The sequence below is a fragment of the Nannospalax galili genome, unplaced genomic scaffold, assembly GCF_000622305.1.
Source record: "Nannospalax galili isolate Female #2095 unplaced genomic scaffold, S.galili_v1.0 scaffold406, whole genome shotgun sequence".
NCBI lineage: Eukaryota > Metazoa > Chordata > Mammalia > Rodentia > Spalacidae > Nannospalax > Nannospalax galili.
In genome coordinates this window covers 7,248,010-7,263,580 of record NW_008357033.1, presented here as the reverse complement: position 1 = coordinate 7,263,580, position 15,571 = coordinate 7,248,010, and the positions used below count along the sequence as shown (strand labels likewise).

At 50.7% G+C, this 15,571-nt stretch overlaps 1 protein-coding gene across 1 annotated transcript; it reads right to left on the bottom strand.

The window, feature by feature from the left end:
• Positions 1-4,369: 4,369 nt before the first annotated feature.
• On the bottom strand, positions 4,370-11,804 carry LOC103751487 (histone H1oo). The gene is made up of 5 exons (XM_008854951.1): positions 11,699-11,804; positions 8,077-8,336; positions 6,708-7,032; positions 5,844-5,908; positions 4,370-4,615 (listed from the first exon to the last, which is right to left on the bottom strand). Exons 1-5 carry the CDS (start codon positions 11,802-11,804, stop codon positions 4,370-4,372), a joined length of 1,002 nt encoding a protein of 333 aa, XP_008853173.1.
• Between the last annotated feature and the right edge of the window lie 3,767 nt (positions 11,805-15,571).

Sequence of the window (15,571 nt, the reverse complement as noted above, 5' to 3'; positions counted from 1 at the left end):
TGTGGGTTTCAGCCTTTGTCCTGAGATGGCCAAGTAGAGGGAGATGGGGCTGTCTCATCACCCTTTTATGGCAGGAGGTGGGGAGCATAGTCTCGCACCACAGCCTAAGATCGGGGAAGGCCTCTCCCTCTGCCTGCTGGGAGTCTCAGATTGCAGCCTGTGCCTGGCGGCCAGCTGGTGACCTTTGGCCTTCACAGGACTTCCAAGAAGATGTCAGCACCATCATGTGCTATCCTGAGTAGGTCCTACATCTTACATTTGCCTGCTGGGGATGGAACCTAGGGCTTTGTGCTGGCTTCCACTGAGCTGCGCCCCAACCCCTACCTCCTTGTCTTTATTCAAACCTAAGAGAAGCAGAGCATTGCCCCATTTTTCAGACCTAGAAACAGTCTCAAGAAGATTGAGCAATTTCCAGAGGCCACACAACCAGAGACACCAAAATGGGCACCAGGCAACTGGACCCCTCCTTTCTCTCTGCCCATTCTCCAGGCCAGTCTACACAGTGGCCATCCGAATGTGAGTGGGATCAAAGGTGACCATGCACATGCCCTGAATTCCTCACCCATCTTAGAAACTGTCATATACCCCGTATTTCAGATAGAAGCTTACAAATTTCCCTGAGGCCAACCCTGACCTGGACTCTGGTGCTTCAGAGCAGCCCTGAACACATTTCACTTGACCTGGGGTGACAGGTTCACACACTGACCCATCTCAGGCCCCAGTAGCACAGTGCTGAGCAGGATAAGGCTCTCCCTGGCTTTAGGAAGCAGGGCAGTCTGGCACAGCCCACCGGAGTGACAATCATTCACACAAATGTCCCCATCAAGAAGGAAAGTCCCCACGGTGCTGGCCAAGAGAGCTAGGATTAAAAATCCCAACACAAAATAAAATCCAAGACCCATCCTAGCACACTCCAGCTCAGAAAAGCGAGAAAAGTAAACAAGATCTCACTTCAAAAATAGCTTTCTCCCATGACAGCTGCGGGTGGAGAAATCATCTTATCTTTCAAACCTCTGATTCTAAGCATTGATTCTTATTAAGGAGCAGATTTTCTACTTCCAATTATTGGCATATTTGAGAGATTTGGTGTTTCTTGAGGGGGAGGTGTGACTCCAGAACGAATTCACATTTACCAGAGAAATACAAGAAGTGCAGAAAAGCCCCAGGAGAAGAGGGTCACTGTCAAGCAAGGCTTGCATGGGTGGGGCCAGGAATGAAGACACACAGTCCGTGAACCATTCTGAAACCTGACTTCCCTCTCCTGTGACAATATGTCAGAACATCTTTTGAAGTCATTAAATATTCCACAGTCTGGCTTCAAGTCTCATTAACATGCAGCTCCTCACTGACATTCAGGAGTGGGGAGTGTCTGTGCACAGATCTGGTTTCAGGGTCACTTGCTTTGCACAGTGACCAGTGTCCATGAACTGTCCACAGTCCTTACCTGGGCTCTTAAAGATGCACCATGCAGCCGTGAATGCCCGGGCAGGGACCCTGGATGGAGCATCTTCAAGCTAAACTGACCAAGCAGGGAAACCATTGCAGATGAAGATATTCCTAGGTCACACGGATGCTGCACATTCCTTTACCACCTTCCCACCAGGGCAGGGCCCATGGGTCTGTAACTCCTGGAGGCAAGAGGCTCTGTGCCATTCCTCCAGCCTCAGGCCACTTCATGCAGGAGCAGAGTCAGGAGCTGAGCGCCTGCATGGGAAGCGCCAGCCTGCCATCTGCCGGGTGCCCCTTGGGACCTGCTGACAGGCACATTACAGACACCCCAGGGAAGCTTACGGCAGAACCAGACAGCCTCATGTGGGGAGGGGAGAAGGGCCACAGAACAGCCTCAGGAGCAGAAGAGGCCAGAGCCCTACAATGGACAGACTCAGTTTCCTTGTGTGCTGTCTGCTTTCTTCCCAGGTCTCTACCCTGTCACCAGTGCTGTTTAGATGCACCCCTTCTTGCCACCCTCCTGGTCTCTGGGGCCTTTACCTCAAAAAGTCACATCACCACCTAGCCAAACAGACCCAGAACTATGGACACATCCTTGACCTCCATCCGGCCACCAGTAGGCCCGCACCTAGGCTATAGCAGGGTTACCCTGGCTGGCTACCTATGCCTTCCATGTCCCCAGAGTCTCTTCTCTGTCCTCTGATGATTCCTTATATCCATGGCAATAAGCCCACAGGGTCCTTCCTTTGTGATGCGCTTGATGGTACAGACTGCCTCCTTGCAACCCCATCCTGTGACCCTGACTTCAAATCCTGTTACACCATCCCAACACAGAGCAGCAGCAAGTCCTTCCTTTGCTTAGGCACCTGCCACAGGGGCCACTTTGGACTTTCCACGAGGTGTCAGCCAGGACAACTGAGATGGCACACTCCCATGACAGCTGAAGTCAGGAGCCTAGTGGGGCTGGAGCTGGGATGCCTCAGCTCTTCCTATGGGAGGTGTGGGCATTCCCACAGTGTGAAGGCTGTCAGAAGGCACAAGGCCCTGGAAAAGTTAAAACTACCAGTGTCTGTGTGAGCATGTGTGGCATCCAGAGGTTGTTACGGGAGTATCTTCCTCAGTCACTTCTGCACCTTATTTCCCATTTTCCTGTGTGCGTATGCATGTTTAGATGTGTGTGGGTACACCCGTGTGTGTGCATGTGGAGACCTGAGGCTGATGTTGGGACCCCAGAGATTGTCAATATGGCTAGTCTTACTAGCCATGGCTCAGAGAAGCTTGTCTCCACCTTCTGAGGCTGGAATTACCACCAGGCATTTGAGTTCTGGGGATCTGAACTCAGGTCCTTATGTTTATGCTGTGAGTGCTTAACCACTGAACTGTCTCTCTAGCCTTCCATATTTTTTGGTTTTTGTTTCTTGAGACAGGGTCTCCCCAGAACCCCAGCTGGCCTGAATCTCACAGAGATCCACTTGCTTCTGCCTGCCCCTAAGCTGGGATTAAAAGCGTGTGCCACCCCACCTGGCTCCACCTTACTTTTTGAGACAGTCTCTCACTGTACCTGGAACTTGTTATTTCAGGAAGACTGACCAGTAAGCCCTAGGGATCCTCATGTCTCCACCAACCAGACCTGGGGTTATAGAGGCACACCACTAGCCTGGCTCTTATGTGGGTGCTGGTGATCCAAATTCAGGTCCTCATGCTTGTGTGGCAAACACTTTACCCACTGAGCCACCTCCCCCAGCCCCTGAAGCTGAAGTTCAAAGCAGGAGCCTCAGATTTGCTCTAATGTCACTGCCACTGCCCTATGGTCAAGCCATGTAGAACTCGGATTCAGAGGGAAGGATGTGGGCTCCACCTATTCATGGGAAGCATGGGAAGATAGTGTTAAAATCCAAGCAGACTTTGTCCACATGACTGTCCCCTTTGTCGACTTGACTGGATTGGGAATCACCTGGGAGAAGCTTCTGAGCAGAGAGGTTTGACTGAGGTGGAAGACCCATACTGAATGTAGACAGCACCATTCCATGGGCTGGGCCCCCAGGCTGAATAAAAAGAAAATGCACCGAGAACCAGCATTCATCCCTCTCTGCTTCTTGACTGCAGACACAATGGAGCAGTGGCCTCACACTCCTGCTGCCAGGCCCTCTGCCACGATGGACTTCGTTCACTCAGGCTATGAGTCAAAAATAAACCCTTTCTCTCCCGTGTTTCTTCTGTCAAGTATTTTGCAATGTGAAAAGTAGCCAGTACGGAGCCTTTGTACCTTCTGTTTCTCTTGCTTAAAATACACTTCCACCCTACCATGGAGCTGCACTCAGAGGCCCTCCCCTACCTCTGCACTGAGGGAAGGCCAGATGACTCAATGGATAAAAAAGCCTCCAAGCCCAGTGACCGGAGCTCCATCACCAGGACCCATATGGTGGAAGGACAGAATCGACTCCCTCAAGTTGTTCTGACTGCCACACGCACACCATAGCACATGTGCACCCACACACAGTCATATACACAATAAATAATAAAACAGTAAAATTTCAGCCAGCACCATAACTAGTCGAGAGACTGTCGAGCTGGTCTGCCCCTTTGGACTGAGGTTTGCCCATAATCAGTCTTTAGGACAAGCTTTGAATAGTACAAGTCCTCAGCTCTTCCATCCCACCCTTCTACAGCCAGGAGGCTCTTTCTGAACATACCAGCTATTCTGCCTATACGCCTTGCTGACTCCAAAGGGCAAAAGTCCTCATCTGCCCCTTCAGGCCTTCCTGCCCCACAGTCCAGCAGCTCAGGCCTCCACACCAGGGTTTCACCACACCAATGGGTGAAGAAACAAAGTCTTTATTGATAAATAAGTTATAATTAAATAGAGTGACCATTTGTTGGGGAATAAAAAGCACAGGTTGTCTTCTCCCTACCCCAGCTCCTAGCTCCCAGCCTCTGTCTTCTTGTTGGGGACCTTGGATAAAGAAGCCTTGGTGGGTAACAAAGGCCTTTTGGGGCTCTCAGGGGTCCTTGTCTTCCTGTATGTGGGCTGTGCCTTGAGTCCTGTGCCCCGGGGAGGAGCAGGTGCTTTGGTCTTGGGCCCTGTCTCAGCCCCCTGAACAACTGTCTTATTTAGGACCCTGGCTGCCATCTTCCTTTTGGTGGGAGAAGCAACACCATTCTGGACCTGTAAGAAAGCAAGCCAAGAGTTGAAGAGATGGCTCAGTCAGTAAAAGTGCTCAAAATGCAAGCACAATGACCCAAGTTCACTTCCCAGAACCCATATTAAAAGGCTGGCATCATAAATACTTATAATTCTAGTGCTAGGGAGGTGGAAAACAGCGGATCCCTGGGGTTCACTGACCACCTTGACAGCTCACTGACAAGCTCCAAGCCAGTGAGAGTTCCTGACTCAATAAAAAGGAGGGGGAGAGCTGGGGAGATGTCTCAGTGGGTAAAGGACCCTGCCACCAAGCCTGGCGACCTGAGTTGGTTCCCAGAACCCACATGGTAAGAGGGAACTGCTCCACTTCTGATGCCCACATACACACTGGCACATGCACACACGAAATAGATATATACAATAAAAAATTGTTTTTAAAAAGGTGGACACACAGTGGACCTGGTGGTGCACACTTTTAATTCCAGCACTTGTGAGGCAGAGGCAGGTGGATCTCTGTGAGATGGAGGCCAGCCTGGTCTATATAATGAGTTCCAGGCTAGCTGGGGCTACAGGGTGATCCTGTCTCAAAACAAAAAAAGGGTTTATGTGTTGGAGACCTCTGTTATGCAAAGTGGAAGTCCCTTCACACCGGACAGCGGAGATGGAGGCCAGCCTGGTCTATATAATGAGTTCCAGGCTAGCTGGGGCTACAGGGTGATCCTGTCTCAAAACAAAAAAAGGGTTTATGTGTTGGAGACCTCTGTTATGCAAAGTGGAAGTCCCTTCACACCGGACAGCGGAGATGGAGGCCAGCCTGGTCTATATAATGAGTTCCAGGCTAGCTGGGGCTACAGGGAGACCCTGTCTCAAAACAAAAAAAGGGTTTATGCATCCAATGAACAAGATTGCTCTCTGACCTCCAGATGCAGACGAGTCAGTGCATGCACACACATACACAGAGGACAGGATGCAGAGGAAAAACCATCCTGGAGCCAGAGCAAGGAAGCAATGGTAGGTGGGGCTGGGCACAAAGCTCTGAGTCCCAACACAGAGCTCGGAGTCCGAATGCACAGAGAGGAAGCCTCAGCTCTCGGCGGCTTTGCACAGTGTCAACTCTAAGCCCTGGTCCCTTATCTGTAAGATGTTGGTAGTGACACCAAGAGAAGTGGACTCTCCCTCTAGGGGCTGAATGTGAGCTGTGCCCACAATGCTCAGGACAGGACTGCCGATCTGGGGATCAGAGAGCACCTACCTTGCTAGCCATGGGCTTTGATTTCTTGCCCACAGCTTTGGTTTTCCCATGGGTCTCTGCTGCTCCTAAAAGATGGAGGGGGACATGAGGGGCAGGAAGTTTTACAAGCTCTGAGACCCAGGCAGGGGACACACGTAGGCCATGTGACCTAGGCCATCTGTTTCACTGCCAAGCCTTGGGTTCTAGATGCAAACCAGGGAAAACTCTCCCTGCACAACATGGGACGCTTAACTGGGCTGCTTCCCTCTGCAGGCTCCAGGAAGACCTGCTCTGGCTCAAGCTTCCCACATCCTCTAGCTCTGTCTTTGACATAGCAGTCATGATACATTTGGGGTGGGCCAGAGGCAGAAGTAGGTGTTGGTTGACACAGACCTCATGTAGCCCAGGGTGACCTTAAACTTGATGTAGCCAAAGATGTGGCCTTGAATGTGGAATCTTCCTGCCTCCATATCCCCAAGTTCTGGGATTATGAATATGTATCAAAGCAACATCTTCCATGATCCATTTTTTAAAACTACCTCTGACCCTCAGTGCTCCTCATTGTGAGAGAGTCCTTGGGCTTCTCCCAACTCCACTGCAGACAGACACAATTACCTGCAACTCCTCCAAAGTCCTGCCTTCTTTTTGCTTCTAGGCTTACTAAGGTGTCTATGGGCTGCTCCCTCCGGGATGTGCTAGACTTGGTCTCTCTGGGTTCTGCTGCCTCCCTGTTTCTCCCCCACTGCCTGCCATGGGCTTTCTGTCCCATCTAGCACTCAGGGTCCACTTCCTAGAAAGGGAAGCCCTGCCATCCTACCCCAGAGGCTGCTGACAACCCCTCTTCCCCGCCATCATACACATACACACACACGCACACACACACACCTTGCCTGTTTGCACTGTATTTAACCTTTGATTTCTGGCTCAGCCCGCTGGTGCTGACAGGGGTCCACACGGCCTTAGTTGATTTTAGGGGTGCCTTCCTTGCCTCTTCTGGTTTTGCCTCGCTGCCTTTCTTAGGGGCCTTCTCCAGAGTGGCTCCTGGGCAGGGATAAGCCTTGCTCCCATGTCCTGGCTTCAGAGCCACCTTCTCCACCTTGGCCTCACTGGTGTGGTCTCTCTTTGGCCTCCCAGGTTTCTGGGGGTCTGTCCTCTTGGCACCTGTGGATCCCCTCGAACCAGTTTTCTTTCTCTTGTGCTTGGGAACTAACTAGAGAAAGAGAATGGGGTGGGGGAAGAGCACAGTTCTGGGTTTCCCTGTACCCCACAAAGGATGCCAAAGGGACCCTGTTCCCAGAAATAGTGCTAAGAAGGGGGTGGAGCGAGGCACCCACACATACACCTTAGCCTCCATCACACCTCGCCGAGTACCAATTTGTCATCTCCTTGGAGCACCCCACTTCATACCTCTCCAAGGATCTGCCTCTGGCCTCCACCTCCCTCTCCCTTAGCCCCAGCCTCACCCTCTCTGCCATCCCTTTCAGCCCTGTTCCTCCTTGCTGTCCCCAAGAACACAGGCCTTGAGGGGAGATGACCGTTTCCAGCTTCCCAACTCTATGCAGTTGAAGTTCTGCTGTGCCACCTTCCTGCCACACTCCAGCCAGGCCCCAGCAGAGCTCCCCAATGGGGGCACTTCCTGAGACAGGAAGCCCAGTCAAAGGTACTGCATGCAGCAAGACAAGACTGGCCCACACTGTCTGTGGCAGCTATGGGACCCTGGGTATGTGGTGGACATGGGTGAGAAGCTGCTCCCAAGGTCAGGGGTAGTAGCTCATGCCTTTAATACTAGCACTTGGGAGTCAGAAGCAGGTGGTTCTCTGTGCATTCAAGGCCAGCCTAGTCTATTCTATATAGTGAGTTCCAGGCCAGCCAGAGCTACACAGTGATACCGTGTCTCAAAAAAAACAAAAGCTACACTCAGACTCCCCAACTGTAGGCTGGCTCCCCAAGGTTTTCTTGGTGACTGGTGGCAGGCATGATCCAAAATCTTCTGTTAGCTCTGAGTGGCCTTGACAGGTCCCTACTCAGAGCCTCCTTATCTAGAGGGACAAGGAGAAAGGGCGTCTGTTTGGTGTTTGGGATCCAGACAGAGCCAATGCATCAGCCTTCTAGAGACAGAGTCTATGGCTCTACCATAGAGGACTGACAAGCAGAAGAGCTGAGGAGGGGTGATCTGGGGAGAAGAGCAGCATGTGCAAAGGCCCTAATGTCCAGACCCTGGGCCAAGACCTCCCCGACCTTGCCCATGGCTCACTTTGAAGCTGCCAGTGGCGCCTTTGGCCTTGGAATTGGCAGGCCTGGCGAGGAGGCCACGGCTCATGCCAGTGTCCAGGGCCCGCTTGAGCAGGTACTTGAAGCGGGTGGCGTCCACTGTCGGGTACTTGTGCAGGATATAGATCTTTATGGCCACCACAGATGTGCCCTGGCGTCGCTCCCTGGCCTGCATGGCCTCCAGCACCATGCGTAGCATTGTTGGGTTGCGGCGTCCCACACGGACATCACTGTATCTTGGACCTGTGGGATGGACAGCAGGGCATCAACCAGAGTGCACAGGGTGCCCTCCACCCTAATCAAAGACAAGAGCATACACCAACAGCCAGCTCCCTGTGGGTGCCCCTGGCTGCCAGTCTGGAAGCCCCATGCTGGTCACTGTCCCTGTGGGGCTTCGCCAAATTCCTCTCTTTTTGAAGAATTAGATGTTCCCTTGAAAAGCAAACTGAGGTGAGGTCAGCTGCCCACAGTTCTCCATGGACTCAGAAGCGGACCTGGAGGCTCCCAGGGGCCACTGCAGCTTCTCTAACACAGGAGCCACCAGAGGGAAAGGTACCAGGGACCTCAGGGACATAAGACACTCAGGGAGAAAGTGCTCAGCCAAACACAGTAGAGCCCTGATAGCAGGACTTTACCCTGGAAAGCCAGGCATGGTGGTGCACATCTGTTACCCCAGCACCCTAGATGCCGAGGCAGGGGCCCTCCATTTCCATACTGGCCTAGGTTACAAAATGAGACCTTGACTCGATAAAATAAAGCACACACACACACACACACACACACACACACACACACACACACGAGAGAGAGAGAGAGAGAAAGAGAGAGAGAGCGAGAGAGAGAGATCAGAAATAGAAAAAAGCAATCAAATACATGTGAATGACAGGAGGAAAAAAAAGACATTAAAGATGGTTCTGATTCAGGTTTGCATAGGATGTCTTAATTTATGTTGCAGTGCTGAAGATCAAGTCCAAGGCCTTGTGCATGCATACCAGGCAGGTGTGCTACCACTGAACTTCATCCGCAGTCCTGACACAGCTTTTTCAAAAGTTCCTATCTGTTGGAAATTGATCCTGGACTATTTCCAGATAAAATGCTGGGCCTGGCATGTGTTTTAAATAACCCAGCGGCTGCATCTAAAGCCGTCACAGCTGAGGACTGTTGAGGCTAATGGACACTGGGAGGGACTCAGCCCCACCCCCAGCCTGTTCTATCAGTTTGAAAGTTTTCTTAATAAAAAGTTACCATTGTTTGTGGGTCCTAGACTTTATAGATACAAGATCCTGTGTGTTCAGGTAGCATGAATGCAGGAGTCAAGGGCTGGAGAGATCGCTCAGGGGTTAAGATAAAGCCCTGGCTATTCCTACAGAGGACTCAGGCTTGGTTCCCAGCACCCACATGGTGGCTAGCAACTGTAATTCCAGGAAATCCAACACCCTCTTCTGATCTGAGGGCATTGCATGACAATGGATGCACTTATATACATGCAGGCGAAACTCACCTATATATACAATAAAATCTTTTTTAAAAAGTAGAAGTCAGCTGGGTGTGGTGGCACACGCCTTTAATCCCAACACTCAGGAGGCAGAGTCAGGCAAATCTCTGTGAGTTCAAGGCCAGCCTGGTCTACATAGTGAGTTCCAGGCCAGCTGGGGCTATAGGGAGACCCTGGAAACTAACAGAAGAAGGTAGGGAGTGGGGTAAAGGGGGCAAAATAACTCAAAGCACATTATATACTTTCATGAAAATGGCTTTATGTAACCCTGTATGATAAAATGAAACTGGAGGCCAGCAAGATGGCTCCGCAGGTAAAAGAGATTGCCACCAGGTCTGATATAACCTGAGTTTGATCCCTGGAACCTACATGATATAAGGTGAGAACCAACTCCACAAAGTTGTCCTCAGACCTCCACATGAATAAACTCTCTCTCTTTCTGTAAATGTATTTTAAAGAAACATACTTTGGAAAAAAAAAAAGTAAAAAAGAATCCCATTCCTAGGCAGGTGATAAAAAAATGAATACATGAAGATCTATACATGAGGGGTAAAGACTGGTCCAGTGATAGTGTGCTTAGAATGTGCAAGGCCCTGGGGTCTGTCACCAGAAATGTACATGAATGTTTATAGCAGCAATTATTCCCAACAGTCAAAAAAAAAAAAACAAAACAAAAAAACAAAAAAGGAAGCAACCCAAATGCCTGTGACCAATGATGGATGAGTGAATAAACTGTGACATGTATATTCAAAGGAATAGTAGGACTTGGCCTTAAAAAGGGGTGAAGTGTGAACAGATGTTACAGTGGCGGTCGGGGTGGGGGGGCTCCTAAAGACAGGCCAAGAGAAAAAGCCAGTGGCAAAGGGCTGTGTATTGTATGATTCCATGCCAGGCAAATCTACAGATGCAGATTAGTGGAGGCTTGGGATTGAGTGAGGCTGGGGATTGACTACTAAGAGCTATAGATTTTTCCTTTTGAGGAAGTGAAAACATTCTAACACACACTGTAGAGTTGGATGCACAGAGAAGCCAGCAGCCACAGGTCCGTGATTTAAGCACAGAGGGGATGCTACTGGAATGATTTGCAAAACTCAAAAGAAGCCATGGGCTACCATGTATTACAAAGATTTTTTAAATAGGAAGAAAAAGCCACATGAAACCACATGCAGAGGGCACTGAGGGTGCCAGGTCCAAGGGAACTCCTATAGCATAGCCTCAGGCAGCTCTTCATCAGGAGCCAAAGCCAGGAGGAGGGAGCATCCAGCTCTGCCCTTAGAACCATCCCCCCACCCTGGGCCTCAGTGCCCCTGTCTGTGTGGGCTGTCTGTGCCATCCCAGCTGCACCTGGCTTCCTGATTTCAGGGAGAGGTCCACTTTCCTCCCCTGCCCAGGCAACTCCTCACCCAAGGTGTCCTCAGGCCTGTCTCCAACCCCAGGCCTCACCTAGCAGTTATCCATGCTGGCTGTGTATCAAGATGTCCAGCATACGACTCAACCAGCAAACTGCCCTCATCTCCAGGATCGGCCCTCACCACCCCCAATTCACTCCCAACCCTGGCTCCAGTTCTCTCCTCCCCCAATAGTCCCACTCCCACATGCTCCTCCCCACCTCTGACCCATTCTCAGTACATCTCTGAGCCCTCACTACCCTGCTTGAAACCCTCCATGGCTCCCATTGCCTCCAGTGAATAAGATCCACCTGAAGACTGAACTGATTGACTTCTCTCCCTGTTCCCCAAGACCTATATAGCTCTGCCCACTCTTGAGGGGAACTTTGCCCAAAGGCTTCCCAAAGTACTGGGGGTACCCCTAGGTGAGGAGCAGAGGGACTGTCACAGGCAAATGCCTGGAACCATTTGTTATTTGAACACTGGGGTGCTCTGCAGCTGGACCAGGTTTGCTCTGACAGGAGATGGGCTCCAGCTAAGGAGGCTTGTGGCCACCTGCCCAGTGCTAGGCCAGCTCAGTCCTGGGACCATCTGGCCTCGACTATGGTATTAGCTCTTTCCACAACCTGGGGCTTAACTGGGCACCGAGTCAAGTAGAATGCAGGGACACACCATACACCCGGGGACACTTGCAGAGACAAGAGAGGGTGCCACCAGCTTACCTGGCTTGTCAGTCCTAAGGGACACAGATGACCCAGAAGGTGATGTATCGGTGGAGGGGGAAGAGGAAGAAGAGGATGAGACGCTGGCGATGCTTCCTGGAGCCATGGCATAGGCAACTGCAGACCCTGCTGATCACTCACCCTCCAGGTGTTAGGTCTCTGAGCTCTCTTGTCTTAAATAACTCCCATTACCCACCAGCCAATGACCAACAGCTGCCAATTGGGCCTGGAGAAGGAAGGTGCAGGGCCAGACCCCTGCTTGGAGCACCCAGCCACCCAGCCCTGTGGTACCCTAGGCCATGCAAAAATAAGGAAGGTGGAGACCCTGTGTCCCTCCTACCCCTCTGTCTACCTGGCTGGAGATGGCAGTGAATGGGGGCACCTGGCTTATGGAGGTGGGGCCACAGCTCCACCCAGGGCCATCCCAATATCTGCCCTGATCCCAGATCACTTCTGGCCTCAGTTTCTCAAAAAGTAGCAATTGGGGACCCATGGGAGGGCCTGCTTGGAGCTTGTGACCTTTCCTGGGGCCAGCAGGCTCTCGAAACCTATACCTTCCTTTTGTGTCACTTTTATTTTTATTTACTTTTTAAATTGCATTGAAGCTTGAGGTGAAGTAGGGGAGCTGAAACAAGGTCTCATGTAACCCCAGCTAGCCTCCACTTGCTGTGTAGCCCAAGCTGGCCATGACCTCCTCATCCTCTTGCCTGCACCTCCCAAGCACAGGGATTACAGGCATGTACCACCACACCCGCCTTCTCTTGTTTTTAAAGAAAGAAATCATTAAGGGATGAAAGCATGATTCTGAAAACAATACAAAATAAAACATGCTTAGCAAAAGTCTTTCTGAGGACCCTGTTGCGTGGGAAATGCATTAGTAGTAGAGCTGTCCCCCAGAAAAGCTGACAGCCAGTGTTTCTCCATTGTCCTTGACATTCAAGGACACACATGGGCCAGGCGTAGGGCACAATTTCCCATCACACTGCCCAACACTGAAACACTGACTGGGTGAGGGAGCTGGCCTGCTGCCCCGCCAGGGTTGTGACCTGGGCTGGCCTACTCGAGGAGGGCCCCCCCCCTAAGCCCACCCCACCCTTCCCTCCTAGAGACAGAGCTGTGCCATCTGGAAACATTTAAAAATGAGAAGTAACTTCCAAGTGAGCCACAGAAGTCTGTGTAAAATTGCTCCCTCGCCATAAAATACACTATAGCCACACACAATGACAAGATGACCAGACCTGATGGCTTGTGCCTGTTGTTCCAGCATTGAGGAGGCTGAGGCAGGATTGAAGTAGCCTGGAGTACATAGAAAAGCCCTGATTAAAGAATAAACAACCCAAACTAAATGAATAAAACAAGGTGAATTAAAACAAGGACACTTTCTGTCTTCCACTTGGCTGAAGAACATTTAAGTATTTGTCACTGTGACTGTCAAGGAAATGTGGAAATACACAGCACTGGGAGGGCCAACGGGTCAGCTACCACAGTTACAATTCAACTTCTAATGCAGCTAGACATGAAAATGTCCTGTAGCCCACCCATTCCACCGTGGAGAAAAATGAGGGGAACTCTCCTACAGACTTTTGAAATCTTAGCAGAAATTCAAAGCAAACTAAAAGCTTATCAGGTGGAAACAGGCTAAGTCAATTGTGGCCTGCACAGTGGGATAGTATACAGCTGTGAAAATGAGTAGGCAGCATCGAAGGTCTGAAGGAATTCATACCAATGTGGTTGCCTTTGAAGAGGTACAGGTCTGAAGGGATGGTTTAAGGCAGACTTACATGTTTCTCTGTGTGTGTGGTCTCTGTTTGCTGGGGTTGCAGAGAATTGGCCATTATTACAGGTCTGAATTGAGGAAGGCTGTGGCCCTCAAAGTGTTCTAAAGTGAAAGCAGCCCTCACTGTCTTCCTAGACCCCTCCACAGCCCCTACTACTTTGGGGTATGCTCTTCCATCTGGATCCCTTCTCCCCAAAACTCTACAATTCAACCATGCTGTGGGGCTGTGGGTGCGGGTATGTCTAATGAGGGCTTAACATTCCTGAGACTCTGGGTTCAACCTCCAGTACCAAAAAGAAGAAAATCTATACCCTTGGAGCTGGAGAGATGGCTCAGCAGTTAAGAGCACTGGCTGCTCTTGCAGAATACCAGGGATCAGTTCCCAGCACCTAGATGCTTGAAGGAGCCCAACAGAGGCTGTTCAAGCTGGATCCCAATCAGTAGAACCACCTAGCTAGTCCTCAGAGCCAGAAGCAATGATCTGTGGTTTGTTACTTTAAGATGTGAATTCAGGAGTATTTGTTATACAGCACAAGCTTGCTGCTACACTTGACCTAGAGGGCTTCCTTTACTCCTACTTACCTTTTCTGGACTACTTATCACACACTTTCAGGGCCTTGATGTAGACAAGGTTTCCTCAGGAAAGCCTCCCTTACCCCTAGAAATTTAGGGCGCTGCCAGTCCTTGAACTTGCTCCCGCAGAGCCTCTGAATTACAACTGTGCATTACCCATTCCTGGCTCTTGAGCTCTGGAGTAGAGAAGGTATCTCTGGCACCCAACTCGACACTTGCACACAGTAGGTGAGCAGGACTTGCTGCTGCACTACTGTGGCTCAATGTAGTAGAGAGAGACCTACAAACCACTGCTGGCCTGGCTGGCCCGGTGCTAGACAGAAAAAGAGCTTCAAGGAGGCAAAGAGGCAAATGGGAGCTGGTGCAAACGGGGGCAGCAATTTTGATCACATTTGTGGGGCATTTCCAAGAACTGAGAAATGCAGAAACGCTCTGTAGTGTAAACATTCCCACGAGCTTCGCTGAAACCCTGCACCCAGGCTGTGCCAGGATGGAGTTTTGTGTTGGGAAGGAAGTTCTAAAAAGTCTGTGAAATCTAAAAATTCTCAGAGGGGTTTGCCACTTGACAGGGAGTTAAGAGGCAGGGAGACTGCTGGCGGGGGCAGCGCCCTCTGCCAACTCCTGAGTTCTCTGTGGGGTGGGGAGGGGCTGCTTTCCTTCTGGAACCCAAGCTGCCCTTGGGCTAGCTCCAGTTCACCACCCTGAACTTTCTAAGGCAGTCAGAGGGTCTTCACTTTGGGCAGGGCCCACCCTGTGCAGTCAAGACATTGTGACTTTTATATCCTGACTTCCTGTCAATGGTTGAATCAGGGTGGGGAGGAAATAGAGGCTGTTGTGTCTGGTGTCAGTGTGAATCCATATCTTCATTATTTATTTCCACACGAAGAGGCTGAAGTTCAGGGAGGGAGTGTTGGTAGACCTTTCCAAGCTCTGGCCCTGGTTGCAATCTGGAAGTCCATTGTGCCACTTAAGAAAGAGGCAATAGGGGCTGGAGAGATGGCTCAGCAGTTAAAAGCACTGGCTGCTCTTGCAGAGGACCCAGGTTGGGTTCCCAGCACCCATTTGGTAGCTAACAACTGGCTGTAACTGCAGTTCCAGGGGATCTGACGCCCTCTTTCTGGCTTCCATGGGCACTGCACACATAGGTGCATTTATATGTATGCAGGCAAAACACTCATACACATAAAAATAAAAATATTTTTAAAAAGAGGTAATAACTTCAAAATAATCATTCTCTTGAGACCAACCCTTCATTAGCTCTTTAAGGTGCCCCAGCTTAAAGGCCCAGGACTGCAAGGTCAGGGCTAGGGAGGCCCCAGCTGGTGAGGCCGCACTAGGAGAACTTGACTCTTCACCCTTTGTCAATCTAGGGGCTCAGATTCTATCTTAGGATTCACTGTTATTGCTGCAGCTCTGGCCATTAGGACCACATTCCAACAAGAAGGAAAGAAAGGAAGCGTGGAGGGCGTTTTTCTCTTCACCTTTCTCTGTGAAGTTCGGAGTTTGCACCCTTCTGAGTACTC